Genomic DNA, 27147 nt, shown 5'->3' with positions numbered 1-27147 from the left:
TGTTGTATTGTAAATGTTGAGATTGGGTAGTTTGGTCCAATAGCCTACTGATGCTGGACCCACAAATAAGCATGGCTTTCTCTTACATATATCGGCTGGTATGTGTATTGACTTACTGTTCCGTGTGTGTGCATGTACAGAACAGAGACTACAAGTCCCTCATGGAGAAGCTGACCAACCTGGAGGGAGCATATAACACTGAGACTGAGAAACTCCGGAATGACCTGGACCGCCTTCAGCTGAGCGAGGAAGAAGCTAAAGTCGCCACCAAACGGGTCCTCAGCCTGCAGGAAGAAATTGCCAAGCTCCGGAAAGACTTGGACCAAACCCGGTCAGAGAAAAAGTCCATCGAGGAGAATGCAGATAGATACAAGCAGGAAACCGACAAGGTGGGAGCTATGGTCCATCTCCTGGTCTACTTTTGTGTAGACAAAGGCAGTGTCGTGCCTTGACTTAGCCTCTGTGGTGCGGTGTTGGTTTTAGTCTAAAGTGATACACAAATTTCAAGGGGTTTACTGTTCTTTATCAGTATTTCCCAAGCCTTTTGTCCACTGTGATCAATGAGTAGCTGCGAGTGTCTTAGGAGAAACGTTGGGCTCTCATAAGAAGGCAGTCAAAGCAGGATTCTAGGAAGGAAATTAGCCAACGACTTACTATTCCTTTTTCTGTAAATGCGTTTGTCTGGATGTAATGTAGATTTCTTTGTCTTCAGTAGGATTAGAACGGTTAAAAAGCCATTCAAGCAGTGAGCAGTCAATTCCAGTTAGTAAGATCTCTGTAGATATTTTTGCTGAAGCTTGGTTAATCCCAAGCTAGAGGAAGCCACATGTCTGTCCTGTCAGACGGACTGCAAGCAAAGAGCTACTGTGCAGGTGGAACAGCAGGCAAACCAAAACACCGGTCAATTCTTCAGGGCTTCCACACTACGCATTTCCATGGGATATTATAAAAATTGTACTCAGATCCCGCGCACGAGTGAGAGATACTGTTTTAAACCATTGTCAAAGCACTTCAACGTAAGACTTACTGAAGAAAAGAAAGCAGTATATTTTCAAGGTTCACTAGTATTAACATCTGTAAGCCAAAAACAAGATAGACTCTCTCTCGGCTCTCACTGCTGGCAAACATCCCAAGGATGCTCTTATCTAAACGGACATCTGGATATTAATAGCAGCATCTACAGAGAGAGTGTCAGCAGGATTTAAGATACAGCTCAGGCATGCTAGTGCCCCTAATAATAAAAAAAGAGATGCTTTCTTTTATGGCCTTCAGAGTCCTAATCAAAGCCTCCCTCCTCTGGCTAGTAGATGCCCCGGGATCGGCACGAGGAAACAGCAGCACTGTTATGTGTCGTCTCTTTGGCGTGGCAAGCTTGTTCTATCAGCACAGTGTCTGGGGACTCAAAGGGATCATCGGGGGGCTTTAGAGCTCTCCTCGTCTGGGGCTTCTCCTCAGTCCCTGGAAACAAAATATTGAAGCTCCGTGGGAAGATGCCCCTTCCTCTTCATAGCCACGACCTTGCCGTTCTGGTGTGATAAACAACGGACCGGAACAGAGCCAGGCGTCTCGTTTGGTTCTCTCCTGTTTTTCACACATGTACCTGCGGACACTGCTGTCGGTTGCGCTGAACGGCACAAGGGCAGACTCCTCAATAAGCGAGCTTACTTAAGTATCTGTAGTGAATAATTCACATGGGCTGCGCCACATCAGACGAGTAAGCAGGCACAAGTAACCCTAGGCTTATTGGTGACCCTGTCCCTGCCGGGGATTATAAATTTAAAAAGAGGCTTGCATGCTGTAGGAAGGTGCGGTGCCATCGGGAGAGACGAGTGCCAGCTACCCCTGAAAGCAGCATCTTTGATGTGGGGGGAACATAAGGAAACCCGAGATTCCCTTTGGGTACTCCAGCACTAGGATGGCGTGTAGTGACAGACAGGAGAAGATGGAGAGCGTGTCACTGTGACAACCACCTTTCTGGCTGGGAAAATGACATCCCCAGTCAGCTTGGTCCCAAAGACCAGCCTCAGACTGTGGTTCTTTGCCAGGTCTGATGGAACCTGCTGGAGCATTTTTTTTTTAAGTGTGGCCCATGCACATTTATTTTTAAAACAGCATCGTTGGTGAGGGGTGTCACACCCCAACAAACAGCACGTTCTCCCCAGAGACCACAGCAAACCGGGCCTTTTGAGAGTGGACCGTAGCAATAGGGTGGGAAGAGGCTGGGCCTGACGAATGGGCACAGTCTGGACTGACCAGGCAAAGGGCTGAAGCAGAGACCCTGAAAGCAAGGAATCTTAGAGGCCGCGTAGTCTTCGCCCTTAGCAATCGGACTTCATTCTGACCACCTCAGTGGCCCGTTTCATCTTACAGCTGGTATCCAATCTGACGGAAGAAAACACGTTGCTGAAACAGGAAAAAGAGACTCTCAACCACCGTATCGTGGAGCAGGCTAAGGAGATGACAGGTGAGATTCGCATGGGCCACCGCGACTGCACTGCATTTTCATAAGCGACACTTATATCTCATAAGACACACAGTGCTTGGAGTTCAACTCTGCTTAACAGCTGAGGATGGAACTACCTGGTTGTTGTCAGTGAGTATACAAAGTACCCAAAGGCAAGCGCTCCAAGTGGTTTGGCTGAATTTTTTGATGAACTTGTAAAGCCACTCTCTCAATACTTCTAAATTAATGCCAAGCAATAGCTTGTGTTATTAAAAGGTGATTTGATTTGCATATATGATTTAGTAGTCATAACACGAAGATTGCCTATTGATTTAGGGATAATTCTTGAATAAGCATGTGTGTTTATTGCTAAGCCAGTGGGTCTTATTTTTCCAACATCAACCACTCCTTGCCACTAAATTTTAGAAAACAAAACAAAACAACAACCATACATATTATTTGCAATAGAAACCTAGCCAAGCAAATCAAACCTACTGCCATTGGGTAGATGCTTCCTCATAATAACCCTATAGGAAAGAGTAGAGCCTGCTTTCTGGGGATCCCAAGGCTGTGCATCTATATGGGGGCGGTGTGCCACGTCTTTCTCTCCCAGGCCAGCTGGTGGCTTCAAACCGCTGACCTTTCAGTTAGCAGTTTGGAGTGTAACTCCAGTCTCACCAAAGCTTCTTGAGAGAACGTATTAGTTAGATAAGGAGAGTTCAGTTGCTGTCAGTAGGACAGATAAGAATGGAGATGGTTGACAAGGAATCTCCCTACATACAAATACAGACTAAGAAGATAGTGTTCTGAACAGCAGTGATTACTGGTAGGAGTAGAAGGGAACAGGTAGGTTGGAGTGAGGATATGTTCCATGAAAAGACTCGATAGAATGCTGTCATTTTTGATGGGATATAAATGCCATTGAGTCGTTCCAGACTCATAGCTGCCCTGTGTACAACGGAACAAAACACTGTCTGTCCAGTCTTGTCCCAGCCTCACAATTGAGGTTGTTTGAGCCAATTGTCGTGTCCGCTGTGTCACTCCATCATGCTGCTCCTCTGCTTACCAAGCATGATGACCTCTTCCAGGCCTACCCCCTCCGGATAACATGTTCATCTACTTAAGGCGAAGTCTTGCCATCCACATTCTAATGTGCATCCTGACAGATTTGTTTATTTCTCTGGCCGTCCCTGTACTTGCAGTGTTTCTCACCCACACCGTGAGGCAAGAGCATTAATTCTTTTTTGCATTTCCTTATTCATTGGTCAGCTTTCACATGCGTACGAGGAGGTTGACAATACCATTGAATGAAAGCATCTAGCCAAGATCTGAGTCTTGTTTAGCTTTGGAGACCCACAGGGGCAGCTCTACCCTGCCCTGTAGGGTTGTTATGAGTCAGAATCAACTCTATGGTCGTGAGGGGTTATTTTTGTTTTTGTTATTTCATCTGCAGTTGGGCTCGGCTTCATCTTCAATCCATGTGCCATACAAATGTGAGCCACTCACATGGAGTGGGTGGGTATGGAAAGGTCAGAATTCTTTTAGTACCCAAAAGCAGACCACTCAGATGAACCACCCTAAGGACTTTACCTACTTAGAAATGGAGGTTTTTAACAAAGCAGCAAGAGAAGTTTAGCGTGCCAGATAATAGTAAGCTAGAACCATGCGACTGAGGACAAGCAGAGAGACAGACAGACAGCGGAGTGTTAACAGAGAAACTGCCATTCCAGCAGACTTGAGAGGACCATGTGGATTTTGACAATACAATGTTTTGAATAGCCTGATGCAGAAAATGAATGGAATAAAAAGGTAGATTTTACTTAATAGGCAATGGCTAGTCAATGTCTATGAAGGATATGCCGAAACCAGTGTGTGAACAATCCATTGGCACTAGAGTGTGGGGCTGATGCAGGATGCGTAAACCCTTGAGGACAGACAGAGGTGAATGCCGTCCATTCTCGCTGCGTGACCTCTGTAAGTTTCTCTAGCACTCCCTTGTCCTGCTATCAAGAAGCAAAAAGGCTCCTATCTCTCTTGTTCCCTAGAAGTATCAGTCTTAGAGAGAATCTTATCGTCCAAATGGCCTGGAATACCCCGAAACAGCTCAGACACCAGAAAACAAGTCAAAAGGAGGATCGGTTTTGGAATGGGACTGAGAACGCCTCCTTCGGATGCACACAAGACTGCGATAGATTATAGTTGTTATGATTGGCGACTTTTTCATCGTGATTTTTCCCTTCTTGTACAGTCACTAAGATACTCATTGCAGATCACCGTGACACTAGAAATAAGCGCCCCAGACAGGGAACCTGGAAATCAATGTGCGGGGTTTCATGCTTGCATTCTGGGGAGCCGGCACCGCAGCGGGTCGCGATGAGTCAGCATCCACTCAGTGGCGTTGAGTTTGGATTTGGTGTTGCGGAGTCACCCCTAGCAGGTTTCATCTCCCTTCGTTCTTTCAGAGACAATGGAGAAGAAGTTACTCGAAGAAACGAAACAGCTGGAGCTCGATCTGAACGACGAAAGGCTGAGGTATCAGAACCTTCTGAACGAGTTCAGTCGCCTAGAAGAACGGTATGACGACCTCAAGGAGGAAATGACCCTGATGTTGGTGAGTCGGACACGACTGCTTGCTTTCTTTTTTTATTTTTTGAAATAAAAAATTCCAAAGGTATACAAAAGTTGGGAAAATAGGCGACTGAACCCCCATGTGCTCAATGTGTCGTTGTTAATTGTCTTCAAATCTTGACAACCCGGGGCCGTAGGATGGGACTGGTAGGGCCCATAGGGTTTGCCTTGGGTTGATTCTTCAGAAATAGATTGGCAGCTCTTTCTTCCTACTCTCTCTTAGGCTAGAAGCTCCACTTGAACCTGCTCAGCCTTATAGCAATATGCAAGCTTCCACTGACAGATGGAGTGGGGGTGGGGGTGGCTGCACTGAAGTGCATTGGCTGGGAGTTGAACCCTGGTCTCCTGTATGGAAGGCAAGAATTCTGCCACTGAATCACGCCGATTTACCCATACCGATCACTCATATGGTCAACACAGCCCTACCTCTATCCCATGGATTTTTTTCTCATGTGGATACATTTTTCTTTCCTTTTTAAAAAAAATCATTTTGTTAGGGGCTCACACAACTCTTATCACAATCCATACATACATCAATTGTGTAAAGCACATCTGAACATTCGTTGCTCTCATCGTTCTCAAAACATTTGCTCTCCACTAAAGCCCTTGGCATCAGGTCCTCCCTCCCCCCCACCCCACTCCCTCATGAGCCCTTGATAATTTATAAATTATTATTTTGTCATATCCTGCCCTGTCCGACCCATGGATTATTTTAAAGCAAGTACTAGAAGTCAAATAGGTTCATCTTAAAATACGTAGTCAAACACATTTAAGCCTAGCTTATGACATAGTTTAAATGGATATTGTTTTATGTATTGAACGTCTGGATGCAAAATTTCACCTGTGGCACAAATAGTTATATAGTTGAGTCTTTCTTCTTCCAGGTTTTCTTGTCATTTCAAAAGTATCTTCTGAGATAAGAAAGTACAGCCTCTAGTTGTAATAGAAGTTACTTAAGAAATTCTATCTCAAGGACACTCCTGCATTGGCAAATGTACCTTTTCTGTACTTTAATTGTCTGGCTCGCCCTCCCTTTTCTCCTTGTCCTGCTATCAAAGAACCAAGGGTTCTCTCGCTCTCTTGTTCTCTGCAAGTATCCATCTTAAAGACAACCTTCTGGTGCAAATGGTCAGAAATGCTCTGAAATCTCTCGTGCAAAGAGCAAGTGGATTTGGTACGTGTGGGGTCAAGCATTCACTTCTCTCTGAATCTCCTTACAAGGTTATTTAAAATGTAAGTGACATTTTCAAAGTTAAAAGGAAAAGAGATTGTGTGACAAAGGACATAAATGTATTGCCTTGCAGATGAAGAGAAGCTAATATAGATTGTATAGTTGGACATTATTCCACACATTTTCTGTCCTAGCTCCTATGTGACAGAGAAATGAAACATAGGCGTAGCTCATCATGATCCTACTATAATTGACAAATTGAAGTCTTGCCTTTGTTAGTCTTGCCTCTCTTGATTCACTTATTGCATTTGACCTCCTTGAGACTTCTCTTTCACCTTGCTCTCATTCCCAGCTTTCTCTACCGAACCCTTTCCCCCTGCCTTTCAGCATCATGTTTCCCAGAATTCTTGGGTGTATTTTTTCCTCACGCTGTTAGACAGCCTCACCCACTTTCACAGTGAACCAATGCTTCCTGTGGAGCTGGCGCCAAGCTTTGTGACTCACGGGGTGTTTCTGAGGTTCCTCAGGGTGTTAATAAAGGAGGTTGGGAAAAACAATTCTGCACTCCAAATAAATGCGGAATCAACCCTCTGAGCGGAGTTAGACGGAGCTTTTCTCTACAGAATTCCTTGGATACTTCCATAGCAAGTGCCTTGTGAATCTTGGAAAGTAAGAGAGATAATTGTGTGCCTCTAAAAGCCTAAACAGCTGGTGGGGAAATAGACTGGAAAGATAATGGAATTTGTCGGAAGCAGCCCTCCATCCGTCACTAGATGAGCACATTCCCGAGACATCTGTGAAGAGTCCCTGCAGTAAGGGAGGCAGCAGTCTCTCTGGTGAAGACCCACCAGTAAGCGCCATTCTCCAGTCCCTTAGAGCCAGTGTGCTTCCTGCTACTCATGTCTCTGCCCGCTTTCCCTTGGGTTGCAGGAAGATAGGGCTGAGCTTCCAGAGCACTGCAGCTGCTGGATTTCTTGTTTCTTCCTCCAAGTGACTGATCATTGTTATGCAAATGGTCAGAGGGAAAGGAAAATAGAAGGGAGATCAGGAATTATTTTGCTTTCCACTTTTTTGGTTGTTGGCAGCTTTTTTTAAATATGATTTAATTTTTAACAGTTTTATTGGCATATAATTCATGCATCATACAGTCCAGTAGCGCAGTCATAAGAAAGTTGTAGGATCATCATCACAATCAGTTTTAGAGATTTCCCTCTTTCTTGAACGCCTGTTATCAGCACCCCATTTCCCTACAACCAACCTCTCCTGCCACACCCCATAAAACTGTGACTCCAGTTTCTGTCTATAGATTTACCTATCCTGGTAAATTTCACATACTAGAAAAATATACAGCCCACCCCCCCTTCCCCACTAACAACAATAGTGAAGTACAACAAAGTAAAACCTTGTTCGAAAAGAAGCAGAAAATAGTAAAATCTTTAAAAAAAAATTTAATGGGAGATTAAATGATAAGGCATTACATTTTGCTAGATCTCTCTGGAAATAGAGTTGCACCTCGGTCCTTGGCTCCATGCGAGAAAGAATTTACTCCGAAGCCTGGCTTGTGATCCAAGTGAGTTTTATGAGAGTTAGAAGTTTCATGTTTACACAGCACCCATAGGACTCCTCCTGACCATGCAGCCTGGCAGAGACTGCTCAGCGTCATGCACAGATCTCTTTTCCTGCGACTCTTTGTTAGAGCTCTCCCAAGTTCTCCTCCAAGTTCCCTCTCTTCCTCTGGGCTCCTGCCTTTTCAAGGATTCCACGGGGAGGACATGGTGGACGAGTCCAGATTGACCCCATTGGCTGAATTGAATTCATCTGGCCCAGGTGGGCTGATCCAGGTTTAACGCCCACCCATGCCCACCAGCGGGAAACCTGGGCCTCTGAGCATGTGCAGTGCGCCACCCTTTGTTCTTGTGCTTGGCTCTCTGGACATGCGTTAACGGACATCCCCATCCCTGCACTTATCTGCCTAACAATTTTAGCCTACTTGTATCTGCCACAAACCACTTTCCAGTATACTCTGTATGATAGCTAGGCTGTTCACAGAGGGGATTCATCAGCAACTTAATCCATGTATTGACCCTGCAATTGGATTTGGGGCTCTCACTGTCATCCATAGTGTTCTCAAATCAGGTGTTCAGAGTTTAAGCTCTTAGCGTCCCCTCCTTTGAAGTTGGACGTATTATTTACAATCCTTGGGTCATACAGGCTGGGGTGCTTCTTCCATGTGGACTTCGTTGACACCTCCCTTACATAGTTGCTTGTTTGAAGATGTCTTTAAAACCCTAGATACTATTCTTTCTGATAGCTGGGCACCATCTAATGTCTTAGCCACACTTTGCTATAGCACCTATATCTTTAGTGATCTCTTCAGGAGGGTGAGCATCAAGTAGGGCCATGTCCTAAGAGAAAATTGCTTTAGATTGGGGTTAGAAACAAGTGTGGTGACTCACTTGTTTTTATTAGATCTCATTATCTAGCTTCAGCTAGAACCAGAATTAATAGTCTTTGGACAAAGAATTTTAAAATTTGGCTATGTAATATATAGCCAAATTAGCATATTGATGACATTATCTCTTTTAAAGAATTATTTTTCTTTTTGTTTGAAACAAACGTGTATGTCACAAGAGAGCAATGTCTTATTTTATTCTTTGGCTGGAATGTCACAGCTAAAATTTGGCTGGCTGGCTGGCTCAGATGACACGGACATTGTTCGGCAGACTGAGCGCTCACTCAGCTATTGAAGCATTTTAGAGTAAACTAACTTGGCAAATGGATGGCAGGACATTTTAGGAATGGATGGTCTGCTTCTAAGGCTTCTTGTAATTCATGCGATGTGTGGGTAAAAAGAGTAGTGAGCAGAGTGCCCCTGGAAACCAAGTTCACGCTGTGACCATTCGTCTGTACAGGGAGCGCCAGGGCAGAGGCTAAGGGGAAGACTGATCGGTGCTAAGGAGTGTGACCACACAGTGAAAGGATAATGAGCCGGGAATCCATGTTTGTGACGTGTTTGAAGGGACATCACTTCTAGAGTAAGGATGGAGCCCAGCATGCCAGCAATGGCTTCGCGAGCCCTGGCAACGCAAATACAACGGGTGCCAGAGGAGAAGGAATTGTGGGAGAAATCGAAGTCAAGAGGAAGAGGATGAGCGAGGTGCAGCTAGATCGTGGATCTAGTCAACGGTGTGTCTTTGTCATGGAGTAGCATGCAGACAGCGAAACAATCCTAAAGCAGGGACGTGTTACCAAAGACACCTAAGTGTTATAGCTGCAGCCAACCCCAAACCAGCCAGTGGTTGCTGAGTCCACTCCAGCTCCCAGTGACCCATGCGTGTCACAGTACCACTGGGCCGCATAGGGGTTTCTTTCTTTTTGATTTTTTAAAAATCATTTTATTAGGGACTCATACAAATCTTATTGAAATCCATACATACATCAATTGTGTAAAGCATATTTGTATATTCATTGCCCTCATCATTCTAAAAACATTTGCTCTCCACCCAAGACCCTGACATCAACTCATCATTTTTCCCCTTCCTTCTCACTCCTCCCTCCCTCATGAACCCTTGATAATTTATAAATTATTATTTTGTCATCTTGCCCTGACGTCTCCCTGCACCACTTTTCTGTTGTCCATCCCCCAGGGAGGAGGTTACATGTAGATCCTTGTAATCGGTTCCCCCTTTACACCCCACCCTCCCTCTACTCTCCCAGTATCTCCATTCACACCACTGGTCCTGAAGGGATCATTCACCCTGGATCCCTGTGTTTTCAGTTCCTATCTGTACCAGCGTACATCCTCTGGTCTAGCCAGATTTGTAAGGTAGAATTGGGATCATGATAGCAGGGGAGGGGGAAGCATTTAGGAACTAGAGGAAAGTTGTATGTTTCATGGTTGCTACATCGCACCCTGATTGGCTGGTTTCCTCCCCGAGACCCTTCTGTAAGGAGATGTCCAGTGGCCTACAAATGGGCTTTGGGTCTCCACTCTGCACCCCCCCCCCCTCCCATTCACTATGATATGATTTTTTGTTCTCATGATGCCTTATACCTGATCGCTTCAACAGCTTGTGATCACACAGGCTGGTGTACTTCTTGCTTGTGGGCTTTGTTGCTTCTAATAGGGGTTTCAATAGCTGATGGTTGAAGTAGACTCAAGGGCTTCTTGAATACTAACAATACTGGGTGTCCACCAAGTGGCCCCTGGGCTCTCGGGGGTTAACAATCCAGGGATTACCATAGATTCTCAGAGCAGCTTTCTCACCTCCTCTGCACTGCCCATCCCTCCCACAGCTGACTCTGTGATTTAGCTTCCTGCTTATATAAAAGTGACAGAAACTATACTCACCGATGTGACGCCCACACTCCCGCCTGCCCCTTGAACACCATTCATGCTCCATCACAGTGCAGGAAAGAGCCACCACTACAAGAGGCCAGCACGTTTGGCCAAGTCAGGGTCAGCAAAGACAAGGGAGGCCTTAGAGAGATGGAGTGACACAGGGGCCTCGGCAATGCACGCAAGCCCGTGAAAGATTGTGTGTCGAGGGCACACGAGCCAACAGCGCTTCATTCCGCTACATACCTGAGTCATGACTCAGAGCGGACCTGGGGCAGCTACCCGCCCGACGGCGACAGCAGGGCAGGGAAATGACGGTGCAGGTCATCGCCTGTGCACTGTGCACTTTGAACCTTGATTGGACCACAATACTACCGCCAGCCCTTGGAGACTGGTATCAGACCCCGTGCTTCAGCCAGGGTGACTGGCCGCTCACAACTTACAAAAGCCAAAGGGGAGTCTGCTCGGGATCACAGGTCCTTCCATCACGAGTTAGGTTTTGTGACTGTGCTGGACACACCATTCTGGGGTTCCCTTCTCGTCTTTTGAGGGGCTCAGCCGGTGGCCCTCTTTTAGGGGGTTGGTGGAGACAAGTTGGGCATTGGTATAGCCAGTCGGTGTGTGGAAGTTCAAGGTCTACATGCTGTCGTGTAAATTATACCAGCTTATATGCATGCCTGCTGTACTTGCCTTGCAGAACGTCTCTAAGCCTGGACACAGGAGAACAGACTCCACCCACAGCAGCAATGAGTCTGAATACACCTTTAGCTCTGAATATGCAGAAACTGAAGATGCTCCGATGAGGGCAGAGGTAACGATTTAGACACCCATTCCTAAAGGTCAGGTGTGACTTGCAACGCACAGGTAACGTTTCCGTTGCAGAGTGGACCCCAGTTGCCCTGAAACACAGCATTGGTTCGGAATTGTTTCTTCTTCAAGTGATTCTTTAGCTGTGTACATTCATGCATATCGCCTATAGTTTTGGCTAACATATATTTATTTTATTGTTAATTTTAATATAATTTTGATGGGCAGACTTTCCTCTTTGTCATTAGCTTTTACACCTTAATATAGCCCATGTACCAAAAATAGAGCCTGTCAGGAATTTCAGACTCAGATTACTTTTTTAAAGTAATCCTTTCTCTCTTGAATATTTTAAATACCAGTGCCCCAAATTTTAGCAAAACTTCTTCCTCTATTTAATGCCAGAGTTCACCAATATAATTTTCTCCCATAGACATGCATGGAAAATCATTTAGAAACCTGCTTTAATATTTTATGTCATGGCATATTGCTCCAACTATAAGATTTTAAGCTAAATCAACCCCCAAATCAATGTTCACATCTTCTTCTCAAGTATACATCTAATTCCAGTCATGGGTGGTTCAAGCACACCTCCTCTATTTTTTTTATCATGTTCTGAGAAGATGCCCAAGTCAGAAATAGACAGCTTCCAACAGACGGGCTGAAGAACTCGAAAGTTTTTGCCGCCTTGCTCTACTTATTTCGCTGGAAAACATGTCTTTAAAGCAAGCAATCTTTCTGTTGAGTGAAGCTTCAGAGCATGAGAATGACAATCATGGTGGAAAACTGTCTGTCTGCTGTTTTGTCTCTTTGCGAGGCTGCTTCAGTCCATTGAACACGGTTCTAACTCTCACGGGAGCAAGACAACTTCTGGAGGGCAGACGCGAAGTCCCAAACTCCAGGCTAGGTGACCGTCTGAAGCCGCCGCAGCCTATGGAAACCTAAACGTATGAAAGAGAAGATTGACTATTTTCGCTAGGATGTCATTATTCCTGGTGACCTTTGATTGATTATTCTGCCGTCCAACTTCGTATCTGTCAAATCTAGGGATAGAGTTACAGGCTTATTTGTGAGGTGTGTAGAAATAAGTTTCCGTATGTGTGAAATTCTGTGCTAATTTTATATTCAGGCAAGATGCTATCTCTGTTTTGCTAAGTCAGGACAGGTGTTGTGTTGAAGACCTAAACTTCACCTTACTGATGAGCATTGCAGCTAAAAAACAAGTTAGGTCTGATTGTTTTGTAGGTCAATAATCCTGGCAGCCTAAAGATGCCCCATTAGTTCAGTGGGTTCATCTTGTTTTCCTTAGATCCAGATCCAGACTGAACTTCCTCCTACTCATAACTCACAAAAGACCCGCGATAGCTAATGAACATCAAGTGTAGTCAAACTCACGAACTGACAAAGAAATACAATAAAAAGAATAATAAAATATCACTTGAGGTCGATCATCTTAGCCATTTAAAAAAATTATAACAGCCACTGCTATTCCAAGCTACATAGTGGTTGCTGATGGAAGCGTAAATTGACCCAACCAATTTAACAGCCCCTATCAAATTTATTCAAATTTATATACCGACCTTGGAGCTTAGTGATAAAGAAATTGAAGAATTCTACCAACGTCTTCAGTCTGAAGCTGATTAAACATGAAATCAAGATGTATCGATAATTACTGACTATTGACATGAGCAATTTGAAACAAGGAGGAAAACAGAAGTTGGAAAATACGACCCTGGTGATAGAGATGAAGCTAGAGATCACAAGATAGAATTTTGGAGAACCAATAACTTGTTCATAGATAATACCCCTTTCAGCAACACAAAGGACTATATACATGAACTTCTCCAGATGAAACACACAGAAACCAAATGGACTCGTATGCTCAGGTTGAAGTCAAAGAAAAGTAAAACAAATCCATGAGAACCAAAATAAGACCTTGAGTCTATCCCACCTGAGTTTTGAGGACATTTCAAGGACAACTTTAAGGCGTTGGACATTAGTGCCAGAAGACCCGATGAGCCATGGGAGGACATCAAGACCATCCTTCCTGAAGAAAGCAAAAGTCCACTAAATAGGCAAAAGAGAAAGAAAAGTTCAGCGTGGATATCAGAAGAGACTCTGAAACTCACTCTTCATTGTAGAGTAACCGAGGTAAATGGAAGAAGTGATGAAATCAAAGAGCTGAATAGAGAGTGTCAAAGGGAAGCTTGAGAAGACAAAGTAATATAAGGGGATGTGCAAAGTTAGACAAGTTGAAAATGTGCAAAGTTAGAAAACCAAAGAGGAAGGAAACACCCAGCATATCTTACACTGAAAGAACTTAAGGAAGAAATTCAAGCTTCAAGCTGCAATATTGAAAACGATATGGGAAAAGGGAGAAGTTCAAACTGCACTGAAAGCATTAGCCGAACCCAAGGCTCCAGGAACTGCCGGTACCAATTGAGAGATTTCAGCAAGCTTGACGACGCACCGGAAGCACTCATTCATCTATGCCAGGACATCTGGGAGACAGCTACTTGTCCAGCTGACTCGAAGAGATCCACACGTGTGCCCATGCCAAAGACAGGGGATCCAATAGAATGCTCAAATTACAGAACAATCACATGCAGGTTATAGATTGCTGGAGATCATCCAGCAACCTTTGCGGTTGTCCATTGACGGGGAGCTGCCAGAGGTTCCAGCCAGATTCAGAAGAGGATGCGAAGCAAGAGATGGCATTGCTGAGGTCAGATGGACCGTGGCTGAAAGCAGAGAACACCGGAAAGACGTTGACTCGTGTTTCATCGGCTGTGCAAAGGCATTTGACAGTGTGGCTTATGACAAGGGATGGACAGCCTTGAGAAGAACAGGCATTCCAGAACACTGCACTGTGCTCATGCAGAACTTGTACATGGATCACGAGGCAATTTTGCAGACGCAAAGACGCCGGCTGACTGTGGGAGTGTGAGGGAAGCGCAGATTCTGTGTCGAGGCAACGCTGGACCTCCGGAGAAGACACGATGAGCAAAGCACATCCGCCTGAGTTGAGAAAATTTACGGACAAGAAGTTATCATTGGAATTAAATGGTGGCAGGCATGTCCAAGGGATGCTTCGGGGATTTGACTCCTTTATGAGTCTTGTGATAGATGAATGCGTGGAGATGTCAACTAGGGGACAACAGCACTGCTGGAACGGTGGTGATAAGAGGCAGTAGTGTCATCATGTTAGAAGCCTTGCAGCGAGGCTAACAGCCATGTTCAAGAGTCTACAGCCGTTGCTTCTACGCACCCCGCTCTCCAAAGGACCTGCTTTACTACAGAGTAAAAATGAGGCGATGTGCATTTTTCATGTTCAGTGTTTTTGTTAAATAAACTTGTAATATTAAAAAATGGCAATTGTGCAGTTAGAACGAGGGAACACCGCATGGTTTAAAGTCAGGGAAGGTGTGCGTCAGGGTTGTATCCTCTCACCATACTTACTCAATCTGTGTGAGAGCTAATAATCGGAGAAGCTGGGACAGACGAGGAAGAACGTGGCATAAGGAGTGGACTAGCAACCTGAGATGTGCAGATGCCACAACCGTGCTTGTTGAAAGCGAGGAGGCCTGGAAGCACTTGCTGATGAGATCAAGGATTGCAGCCTTCTGTGTGGATTGCGCCTCAATGTAAAGCAGACCAAAATCCTCACAACTGGACCAATAGACAACAGGAGAAATAGAGAAAAAGGAAGTTGTCTTTTTTTGGATCCACAGTCAATGCTCATGGAAGCATTCTTCTCACCTCCCTTCCTCACACACGAAAAGGCTGTTTCATTCTCTCCATTAAATCTAATGATAACAATAGTTTCCTCTTCGTAGCTCATTAAATATGAAAACCTAAAAGAAACAGGGTAAAACAACAGGACTTCCATAGTGATCATTAGTTCTTTCTTTAAAAAATAATTTAAGCTTTAACTGTTATGCCATTATTTATTCAGTAGTTCCACTCTAAGTCTGTGTTGTAACTCACTGATATGTGTCTACGAAGTTGCTAGGGCAACGATTCTCAACCTGTGGGTCGCGACCCCTTTCAAGGTCAAATGACCTTTTCACAGGGATCGCCCTATTCCTCACAGTAGCAAAATGACCATGATGAAGTAGCAGCAAAAATAATGTTATGGTTGGTGGGGGAGGGTCACCACCACCTGAGGAACTGTAGGAAAGGGCTGCGGCCTTAGGAAGGTTGAGAACCACTGTGCTAGGGGGTGTCTCAGTATAATGCACAGAGACATCCTGGTCTTGCCACTTCTAGCTTTCCGTCCAGTCTCAGTATGTACACGCGGTGGCTGTTCACTATTAAAAGTTTTTATCCTGATTAACAAAAGTAACGCATGTTGACTGCCCACCATTCAAACAGAGACATGCAAGGTAGAAACCGACACTCTCTCACCCGTAATTCTCCCAACTTTCCAAGACAGCCACGGTGGCCTCGTCCTGGATGCACTTTTTAGAAGTCACGTGTGCTTGGTTTTTAGACGAACACAAGATTATCACACTCAAAATCCCCTGTAAGTTCTGTTGTCACCTAATACTTTATCCAGGGCGCTTCCAGGTGCTCAGGCAGACCATCTTCATTTCCTGTGGCTGGAAGATGGATTTGGGCTCTATTGTGATTTATCTACACCAGTGGTTCTCCACCTTCCTAATGCGGTGACTGACCGTGCTGTGGTTTCTGGCCTTTAGGAGCCGAGCGAGAAGAAGGTTCCCCTGGACATGTCGTTGTTCCTCAAGCTCCAGAAGCGGGTCACCGAGTTGGAGCAGGAGAAGCAGGCGATGCAGGACGAGCTGGACCGCAGGGAGGAGCAGGTGCTCCGCAGCAAGGCCAAGGTGCACAGGCCGCCCAGCCCCCCTGCAAACCTTGTTGCTGAGCCCGGGGCTTGCCCACTTCTCCCGGCTCCTCGTGACCGAGGACCCAGCTCCCAAATAACTTAAGCAAACGGCATGTGGGTCAGATGGGGAGGGAGGCCGAGCTCCCCTTGGCGTTTGCTGGAGAGCAAGTGATGTCATGATTAAAATGTAAAGCGTGTGCGTTATATCTCCCCCAGGAAGAAGAAAGACCACAAATTAGAGGTGCTGAACTGGAGTATGAATCACTCAAGGTAATGCGGCATTTCTGCCCAAGATGTTGAATATCCTGTTTTGGCAATTATGACACAGACCTGCCCAGAGCCTCGGTGTTCCTCAAAAAAACAGCCGCCGGGGCTGAAGGTTACACCAAAGGCCTTGTTCCTGATGTAGGCATCACTTCTTTTATAAATCCTATTTGATAGAAGTTACACTGGAGTCCACACAGGACAGGAGCACCAACTGCCAGCTGAGGCTGTGGAGATTAATAAAAGCCACAGGCTCTGGGGACAGAGATGGATGGGGTCGCCTCTCGTGGTTACAAGGGACCGGCAAGTCCAAACTCTGTAGGTCAAGGGACAGGCGGGGACTCCTGCATTCTAGTGTCCCCCCAGACCTTAGCAGTGTGCTGCATACACGGAGCCCTGGTGGTGCCGTGCTTACGCGATGGGCAGCGACCCGCATGGTCAGCAGCCCCGCCGCCGATGAAAGACTGGGCTCTCTCCTCCTGTAAGCATTAGGTTCAGAAACCCACAGGGGGTCGCCGGGCGTCCGCACTGACTCGACAGCAGCGAGTTGGGGGTTTGGGTTTGGAGGGTTCCCGAATCCATGCATCACAGGACAAAAAGGTTGCGTCACGAGGTTCTGGTCAACCTTATGTTTGTAGTCTGGAGGTAGAATACACCCCAAGGGAACAGCCCCACCCACACCCCCAGTGCGAACCGGGTGAAAGTTTGCAGAGTAGACTATTGCTTCACAATCATCTGGTCATGCACATTTTATTTCAGCGCATCCGTGGCACCCCTCAATGCGCCATCGTGCACCCCGTTTCCTCCCTCTAGTTCCCAATCCCACTGCTCCTTCTTTCCCAACCCTCTGGGTTTTGCCCTTGAGTCCATGCTGCCTCTCTCATCCTAAAAGGGTTGATGATTGTACCACGGGGTGATTTTGGGGTGGCGAAGGGCCATAGTCTTGAAAGTCTCACCACCCTCTGTCCAACTTTGAGTTTTGTTCTGTGTGTTTTCCCCACTCTAGACCCAGGACCCCTCATATGATCCTGTTCAGCACACTAGAGAGTGGTAGCCGCCCACCATCTAGTTCTTGGGCCCTCGGGGTTGGGGGGCTGATGGAGAACTCCCTTTTTGTTCTCAGACCTCCCAGCAGCGGGACACAGCGCACATCATCTTAGCGCAGGCTTTGTTCACGGCTCGCCGATGTGATCGCGGGTGAGGGCTGCCTAACTGTGCGTCCCACCAGTGTCCGACCACACAGCTGGCCCCAGAGCCTCGACAAGCTGACACATAAGGAGTCGCATCACATTTGTGGAAAAAATGAAATGAAAAGACAGTGGGGAAAAAATCCCAGAAACTTTTGAAGTCTTCCCTTAAGATGAACCATGATATCAGCGATTTACTGGTTTCTTCCACCATTGCCAATTACATTCTACAGTGGCTGGAAGTTACACCGGGGTCATGATTACAACCAAACAAAGCTAAACGTTCGAAAAGCCACAAGAGAGCCTATGGAAACTCAGTGTTATTTTAAAGTTGTCACATGTGGTTGATAATTCCTGGGCACTGCCCGAACTGCCAAGAAGTCTTCTGTGTATCTTTTCAGTAACACTGCAGTAAGTCGAGCCCCTGACCTACTGCCTCCTGGTATTGATTTAGAACATAATTCATGCCATGAATAGGACCCTGTTCTCTGGACTCACCACTTCCTGGGCTCACAACTGCTGATTCCTGCTTCCTCTCCAGGAGCATGGCACCTTTGTGTCAAGAGAGCACTTGCCCTCCACCCTAAGCCCGAGCCCACCATTCTCTCATCAGCCCCTTCCTCTGAAGAGGTTAGACTCTTTTCCTGACACTGAGTAGACATTTGACTAATGAAGCCGTGTATTTATTTTACAGTCCGAAATCTGATCAGTGTTTCATCTTATGTAACCTCTGCCACAACCTCTGAAATACATGCTGTTGTTCTCTTTTAAAAGATAAGTGGACTGAGGCCGAGAACAATTACATTGGACAGAGGTGGAGCTTGAAGCCAGGTCTCCCGACTAAGGAAGCTTTCCACGAGATCGCTGGTTCCTATCATTGCTTGTTTAGAAGCTAAATCTCACAATAAGCCCAATGGTCCAGCATCCTAGTGGATTTCTCCTTTTCCCCGTGGGGCCCTCCCACTTTCAGACCTGCAGTGCACTGTACGAAGCCTGTAGTCAGATCAGTCTTCAGCATAGGGTGTAACCTATTCTACCATTCTTTAAGATTTGGTCATTCAAACCGCTGGTCCAAGTTTTAGCCCTTTTTGAAATCAGCATTTAGTATACCTTCAGCTTACCCTATGTGTTATTTTTAAATAGATGTGTTTGTGTGTGTTGTGTATTAACACCCACTTAAACCGAGTAGGCAGGCATATTTTTGGAAGACACACCTACCCAACCCAAATGAACATCCCACTGGCGTGTTACAAGTCTAGGCTGCTGTTCTCCCTTGGATTCCAGCCATCCGCAGAGATGGGAGTGTTTTCTGAACAGTTGTTCATGTGCTTGCTCAGAAAACCTGCTCGTGAGTTTGTTCACTAACTTAATTGGAACCGATCGGCATCGTTTTGGGCACCACGGAGAACCTGGCCTGCCCACATTGAGAAACTGGCACGTAAGTGGGTGGTGTCTGCAACATGCTTAGCAATAGCTGAACCCGCCCAAAATCCAGACGGGTCGAATGGGGACCTTCGGGCCCTGGGTTAAGGCGCTGCAAACATTCCTGGTGTCTAAACAGGAATGAGTGCTGAAGGCACAATGTGTGCCCTGTCCGGTTATGCTGACAGCCTTTACCCTTACCATACGAGAGGGCTTGGAAAAGTTCATGGGGTAAATGCACATGAAGGTAATGGACTTTTTCCATGTACTTTTTGAAGCCCTCTCACATGGACAAATGCCTTCCCATCTCTCCTCTGTCCCTCTCAGTTCTCCCGTATGGTTTTAATTGGACAGGCCAAGGGAATGGGAATGGGAATCTGTTCTCCAGTTCTTCAGCCTCTGCCTACCTCCCACAGAAATGGACAAATAGAGGCATTCTCTGCAACATGTCAGAAATGAAGCCCAGGGCCCAGAGTTTCCAAGTACTAGACCAAAACAAAACAGAAAACCCAACCCAGGGCTATTGAGTCTACTCTGACTGTTAGTGGCCTTGTAAGAGTCCCTTTGGGCTTTAGGGACTGTAAATCTCTACAGGAGCCTCCTTGTTCTCCCATGGAGGGCCTGGTGGGCTCAAACTGCTCACCTTGTGGTTAGTAGCCCAACATATAGACCACTAAGCCACCAAGGTTCCTTAAATATTAGACCACTGGTTCTCAAAGGGCGGTCCCCAGCCCAAAGCCCCAGCACCATCTGGTAACTTGCAAGTGCAAATTTGCAGACCCTGGCCCACACGTAGTGGGACCGAGACTCTGGGTGTGGAGCCCAGCAATCTGTGTCTTCCCAAGACCTGCAGAGGTGCGGCTGTGCCCTGAAGATTGGGAAGCACTGTGCTGGAGCCTCGGCATCAATGTCAAGGCATTCATGTGCTTTCTATTATAGAAATGAGTGAGGGGAACCTGACTACCAGTTGGTGGGAGATGAGAGATAGCAAGGGATTAAAGATAGCACAAGCCGAAAAAACTCTAACTCACTGCGGGGACCCCCCAGGACAGGGTAGGACTGCCCCTGTAGGTGTCTGAGACGGTGACTTTTTACGGGAGTAGAAAGCTTTATTCTCCCCCCTCACACACACACGGATTGGCTGGTGGTTAGCAGTCTAACCCATAACCCCTACGACGCCAGCGCTCCTTCCTCTCACCTACGAATGGATTCATCATGAAAGACGGGCTTCTTACACTGGAATAAATAAGGACTTTAAATAATTTTAATATACCATGATATACATTATATAATATGGTGTGATACCTGGTTTTAAGATCACATGTGACATAAAATATATGATACTTAACATAATCTAAAGCATATGAACTCATATATGATCTAGTGTGACAAACGCAAGATTGCATCTCTAGAAGTAAACACAAAACATTAAGCTCCCTATGTAGAAGTGTCTCATTTCCACTGTCACAGGCCTTATGTCTTGTGCCCACCCAGGCACTGTGGTGTCTACTTAACTCTTCCTCAACCAGTCTCTTGTATCAGCCCCATTCTCTCCAGGCTCACAGGCCTTTGAGCCGTGTCTGGTGCCCCCTGGAACGAGGATGGCTTGTAGTGAGTGTGTGGAAGTATGGAAGGACTGAAGGACGTGTTTGTCCTTCTGGAGGGGTTAGGGAGACATGCCTCTCTAACTTCTTCCACCTCCCAAGGCTTCTTTCAGCAACTCTAACAGCAGGACACCCCGAGAAGGAGCTTGTAAAAGAATTGATTTGTTATTAAACCACTTGAGAATTCCATCCATTTGAGTGGAATGGCAATTTTTTAAAAGTAGAAACGCAAACCTCAAATATCAGTGGTCTTTTCGTTGTGCTTTGCAAAGTCAGTACTGGGACACTGCTCATGGTTGCAATGATCTACCCCCTTCTGAGCCAGGGAAGGGAACTCTGGCCGGCTAGACCCCCAGACTTGCCCTTGGGATTGACCTCCAAGCCAAGTTGAGCTCCCCAGGACTGGACTAGCCTCACCCTTTGGAACCTGTTCATCTCTCTGGCCTGTTGACACACCCAGGGCAGACCTGGAATCAATGTGATGCTGGAATGTGGGTTGGTGAAGCAACCCACCTTTCTCAGTTCCACGTCACCTAAGACTCCCTTCACGCGCAGGTAGGGCAGCTTTTTGAGCAGAACGCAGGAAGCCATTCGCTCGGGCAGTTCTGATGCCCTTTGCCAACACAATCCTTCTGTCAGCGTGGGGGTGGGGGGGTGAGAATCAGGAAATTCAGCGTCCCAAAGTAACCCTGCAGATGCCGGCAATGAACTCCTCTTTGTCTCTTCACCCAGCGCCAAGAACTCGAGTCGGAGAACAAAAAGTTGAAGAATGAGCTCAATGAATTACGCAAGGCGCTGAGCGAGAAGGGCGCCCCCGAGGTGACCGCTCCGGGCGCCCCCGCCTACCGCGTCCTCATGGAGCAGCTGACCTCGGTCAGTGAGGAGCTGGATGTCCGGAAGGAGGAGGTCCTCATCCTGCGGTCACAGCTGGTGAGCCAGAAAGAGGCCATCCAGCCCAAGGTAAGCCGGGAACCGCTGGCCGGAAGGGTGCATCCTGGGAGGCCTGTGGCTTCTAAGCCCTGTTGCTTTGAACTTGACCATGAGCAAAGCAGCCGGGAAATCCCAGACGCTCTTCAAAAGTTCGCCTCTAGGGAGCAAAGGGCTTTGAAGAGGAACCTTTTTTTTTTTTTAAGTAGTAATGCAACCGCGACAAACTTCAGTCTGCAGTAAAATACGATTAAATCCGAACATCCACGGGATTGCTGTCGCGGGTGAAAAATGAACTTGTGGTGGGAGGAGTGAGATGCTGCTTTGAGATTACTTGAAATGTGAAAGGTGGAAAGCCGCCGGCTTAGCTTGGGAAGGGCTCGGCGTGCCGGCCAGTGGAAGTTACCTGGAGAGGGACACTGTTCTTCTGCAACTCAGGGGCACTGTTCACTGCGGGGTGCACTGTCCCAACAGGGAAGGGCTTTCTCGAGGGTGTAACAGAAAGGGCTCAACCAATGCGGCACCGAAGTGCCCTTTCCCTGTCCTCAAGTCATCTAAGATCAAGCCCCTGCGGGTGCGGAGGTGACCTGTTTGTCATTTGCCCTCCGAGGCTGTGTCTGAGAGCGATTGCTGCAGAAGCCTGGCCTGTGTCCCTGCCCATGTGTGTCCAGGAATGAAGCTGTCCGGCCTCTCACCTGCATGGCCTGGCATGTTGAAATGCTCACGAAGTGGATGCCTTAGAAGGTGGAGCGGGCTCCTCTTAGAAATGGCATTCCTGCACCTGGTTACAAGGCTGGGCCTGGTGCATCTGCTCAGACTTAGAGAAAGGCAGCTCAGACCTGCAATGGGCCTTCCCCCAGGACACATCGCAATGTACGCGTGACGCTTAGGAACAGTCTCTGTCACGAGTAGAGCTATGTAAAACGGTCGCTCTTCTTAGATGACAGGCCCTTTACGTCTGCAGTGAGCAGAGTTCTGGACGCTCATTTTGGCACGTCCACGAAGCAATCTTCTCTCCCCCAGGACTACCTCAGCTGATCACTGGGGCTCCCAATTGATACTCTTGCCTCTGGTTCCCTTCTGCAGACTGGTAGTCTCACGAGGCATTGTGCAAAAGCTAAGGGAAAAGGGAAGAAAGCTGAACCGAGGGACATAAAATCAGTGTCGCTAAGAGAGCGCATGCTTCTGGCCACACGAACTCTTGGTTACACCACTCACATATCCCACGTGAAGACCACTACTCTCTAGCCTCCAACCAGAGACCCTGGTCTCCAAGCCCCCAGGCTCCACGTGGCAGAGGCCATTGTATTGCTGTGTCGCAGCCTTGTTCTCTCCCTGGACAAATGCCAGGACTGGTGCAGACCTCCCAGACACCAGGCTGTGTCACCTTCCTCGGTTTCCAGTCAGTGAGTCTGCTCTGTGTCCACCAGGACTCACATCCCAGGAGGCTTGGGATATGTAGCCTCCAGATAGGGCATTGTGGTAACGCACGCAGACCTGGGACAAGCATTTCGTCACACACACCTGTCACGTGTGCAAGAATATTGTGCAACCTTTTGAAGTCTAAATATCTCAAAATGACTCCAAAGAACTTGTTCCACGAGGCTGGGTTTATTTACTGAGCTAATTTTAGCAAACACAGCTCCTGGGGTTTTGGGGGGGCAGTTTTTTCTATGATGATGGGGGCTTGATGGATGTGGTGGAACTAAGGGTTTGCTGTTTTCTTTCCCTTGTTTTCTTACGCTGGCTGGCTTGTGGTTTTCAGGATGACAAGGTAACTATTAGCTTATAAACATTTTTAAGTCAATTCGGCTTTTTAAAAAACTTGCTAAATGTGAACTGTATATAACCAAAAATGGCCATTTTAGCCATTTTGGACTACCCATTTCCAAAAGTCGTGCATCCCCCCCAGGCAGAGACTCTGGCCCTTCCACAATCACTCCCACCTGCTCCCTCTCCCCCCCCCCCCACCCCACCACCAGCCACTGGCCATCAGAATTGCCGTTTGTCTCTGTGCTTCTGCCTAGTCAAGATGTTTCTTACAAGTGGGTTCATAGAACGCTTGCCCTTTGGGGTCTGCGTTAGTTCACTCAGCATAATAATTTCAAGGTTCGTCTGCGTCATGGCCGGTCTCAGGACTTCGTTTCTCTTTGTGGCTGAATCATACGCCATTGTATGCGTGTGCTGCGTTTGGTGGATCCGCCAGCTGTTCATGGGCACGTGGGTGGTTTCCACCTTTGGGCTTTTGTGCACGATGCTGCGGTGAACATTGGTGTACACATATCTGTTTGAATCCCTGCTTCAAGTCTCAGGTGTAGATGTAGGCGTGGAATGGCTGGCTTATATAATGTCATATAATGTAATTCCATGTTTAACTTTTTACGGAACTGCCAAAATGCCTTCCCTAATGACTGTTCCATTTTGCATCTCCACCGACACTGTGCAAGAGTTCCAATTTCTCCACATTCTTATCATACTGTTCTTTCTGGGAATAGCCATCCTAGTGGGTGGGAAGTGATAGCTATATTGTAGTTTTGATTGGCATTTCCCTAATAACTAGTCATTTTGAGCCTCTTTTTACATGCTTAGTGGCTCTTGGTATATCTTTAAACATTTTTTTTGGTCCGTTGAACTCTTTGGCCCATCTTAAAATCGTGTTGTTTGTCCTTTTGTTATTGAGTGAGTACTACTCTTTAATCGTAATTTCGGTTGCTAGGGCTCCTTGAATAGATGTGCTTGGTGTCTTCTGGCCTTAGAGTCTATTTGGCCCTTTGCAAACGAGCTGTATCTGACTCCTTCGTATTCGGGAAGTCATCGGGGAAATAATGGACGTATGAGGCTCCAGTCTGGATTGTAGCGGGGTCCCCATGATTTCTAACGCACAGGCAGCTCCGTGACTCACTCTGCCAGTCAAGGTGGGCTTCCCACAGACTGTGGGGAGAGACCCCTTACCTTGGAAGGCCCTCAAGAGCACAGCTGTGCCCCAGCTTTCATTTCTGCCAGCTGTGGGGAGGAGGAAGATAAGCGGGGCACTTCCTAGCTGCCACCACCATTTCCCTGAGTCAGAGCCCCCTCAAGAATGCAGAGCCGAATTTCTCTACCACACCTGGGTTCGCCGATGGAGCGGCAGGCAGGCTAGGATTTTTCTTATGGTGCAGCCCTTTCCAGAACCTCTGCTCAGTCACTCCGAGGTTGGGGAGATAAACTCTGATCGGGGAAGGTGGGCCTTTCTAATATTGGTGGTTGGAGTCTCATACCTCCCTGCTCACTCCCCGCCTCCTCCGCCTGCCCCTTCCTGGCTGCAGCTGGTGGCACAAGAATAGGACTCTTTCCTGTGGAGAGGAGCTTCCTAAGAAGCCAACCTTTCTCGTGGACTCGTTAATGAGACTGAGTTACTCGGTTTATGCACAGTTCAAAACTGGGCCGTGCACATCCTCAGTCATCAATGAACACAAATGACTGTACTTAGCCTAGAAACTGGGTCTCTGAAAGTTATTACGTGCGGATCTTGAACATCTGAGTACGGCTCGTTCTGGAACAGAAAAAGTTTCTGCCTATCAGGAAAAGAGGAAAAATTAATTCTCTATGAAATATAGAGTAGCATGTTGATAAAAGATAATGAAAGAAATGCTGCGTCAAGATCTTATAAAGAAGATTTGTAAAGATTTAATATAACATCAGCTCAACTAATCATGCTTATTAGGTGTCACTTGGCCTTCTCAGTGGGTGCAGTTTAAACTCACCAAGGACAGCATTAGGAAGGAGAGCGGAGGCACACATGTACATGCACGTGCACACACACAGATTTCAGGATATGTCCTGTAAATATTGAAATTAAAAAGTAAGTATGTTTCTTTTGAAAGCCTGACTGAGCATTGAGATTTGCATCTAAGATGATAGCATGTGCAGTGCCTTCTGACAAGGCCACTTCATTAGGAGACTTGACCACTAACATATCAGCTATATCGTATTGAAGCCAGTAGAATGGGCCACTGGGCTCCAAAGCCAGCTATTAAGTCTATAAAGCAGCGATCGCTAAGTTCTTTCCATTTAAATATACCCTAAGATGTGAAGAAAAAAATTAAGTTTGATGAATCATATATCGTCTGAATAATCCCACTTTGTCTGTCCTGAGTTTTTCATGGAGAAGTGAATTCTGTGTCAGACTTTTAATGTTCTGTGGAGGTGGTTGTTTCATTCTACCTGGTTGATAAGGAGTAGAAAGACCCGCTTTGAGCATTCCATTCAATAGATGTTTGGTGTTCTTGCCTGATTGTTTTTTTAATGTTGTACCTGTTGTACAAAGCTAGGTCGTTTGTTCATTTATTTGTGTATTTGACATAGCGACTCGGGGATTTTACATACAGGGCAGCGGTCCTCTGGCATCTAAATCTCTTTGTGGTCCTGTCTTAGGGATTACCAGGAAAGGGAATCCCGGCACTTCTTTCTCGCCTGTGCCCCAATTGCCCCCATGGTTGCACCGGGCTAAAGTCCGTGGGTGCGGCGGAGGCGTGGCGGAACACATGCTGTCCATGGCTGTGGAATCCCTGCTGACTCATGGCCATCCCATGTGTACAGAGTGGAACTGGGTTTTAGAGTTTTCAAGGCTGACCTTTTGAAAGCAGGGCACCAGACCTGTCTTTCAAGGTGCCTCTGGGGCTCGGGGGGGGGGGGCGGGGGGATTTGAAATGACCCCTTTCCACTTAGGAGTCCATTGTTTAGCCATCCCCTCCCCCCAGGGACTCTATGAACCCCCTGTCTATGGGGGAAAGAAGCGGGTGCTCTGAGTTGAATGTTAATGTGGAAATGTGCCATGTCCCCCTTCAGAACACAATGACGGATTCCACAATCCTCCTGGAAGATGTGCAGAAGATGAAAGATAAAGGGGAGATAGCACAAGCGTACATTGGTTTGAAAGAAACAAACAGGTAAGTTGGACCAACCTTCCTTTGTTTGTTTAGGTTTAGTCCTTGCTCCGCCCCTGGCGTCGTAAATCACAGCTCAGAGACATCGCCTTATTGGGTATCAGCTGATCTTTCTCCGAGGTGTTCCAGTTAGAGCCTAGTTCATCAGGTCAGGTAGCATGATCATTCACGAGAGGTAGCAGGGAAATATCCTTTCCCTCGGGGGAAGACGTGTTCGTAGGTTTGGGGTCTCCGTGTTGGACATCGTGGGCTGTCACTTGACTTCGTCATTCAGTATGGTCACTTCCGAAAGTCGGTAGGGCCAGCTGCAGAGGGCCACTTTCCGCCATTAAACCGTGTGAAGTATCGGGGTGGGGGGAGGGGTCGGAGTTACCGGGAGTCCCATCCTTTTTCGGCCACACGGCTCTAAAAGGGCACTTAGATTTCCATAGTGGGACCCTGGTGCTTGAGCTCACGTTTCTGACATGTTCTCTAAGGTTTCCTGAGAACATCTTCCCTCTGGCTTTATGCCGTGTATTCCTGGACACGGAAGAAGTTGCAGGAGGCATGTGGCTCTCATGGAGTCTTGGAGGGCCGACGGAGAGCTC

General features: G+C 46.9%; 1 protein-coding gene and 1 pseudogene across 4 annotated transcripts in view; both read left to right on the top strand.

Annotated features, from left to right (window-relative positions):
• MYO5A (myosin VA) overlaps positions 1 to 27147 on the top strand; it is a 200474-nt gene that overhangs the window by 139128 nt on the left and 34199 nt on the right. For all 4 annotated transcript variants that reach the window (XM_075532004.1, XM_075532003.1, XM_075532002.1 and 1 more), the window contains exons 22-29: positions 141 to 389; positions 2371 to 2464; positions 4906 to 5054; positions 11279 to 11392; positions 16086 to 16229; positions 16448 to 16501; positions 21441 to 21668; positions 26463 to 26563. In XM_075532004.1, coding sequence (XP_075388119.1) covers positions 141 to 389; positions 2371 to 2464; positions 4906 to 5054; positions 11279 to 11392; positions 16086 to 16229; positions 16448 to 16501; positions 21441 to 21668; positions 26463 to 26563 — 1133 coding nt within the window. The remainder of the gene's footprint in view (positions 1 to 140; positions 390 to 2370; positions 2465 to 4905; positions 5055 to 11278; positions 11393 to 16085; positions 16230 to 16447; positions 16502 to 21440; positions 21669 to 26462; positions 26564 to 27147) is intronic.
• LOC142426105 (small nuclear ribonucleoprotein G pseudogene) lies at positions 14385 to 14613 on the top strand (annotated as a pseudogene).

The sequence above is a fragment of the Tenrec ecaudatus genome, chromosome 14, assembly GCF_050624435.1.
Source record: "Tenrec ecaudatus isolate mTenEca1 chromosome 14, mTenEca1.hap1, whole genome shotgun sequence".
Classification (NCBI taxonomy): Eukaryota; Metazoa; Chordata; class Mammalia; order Afrosoricida; family Tenrecidae; genus Tenrec; species Tenrec ecaudatus.
This window is presented reverse-complemented; position numbering and strand designations above follow the sequence as displayed.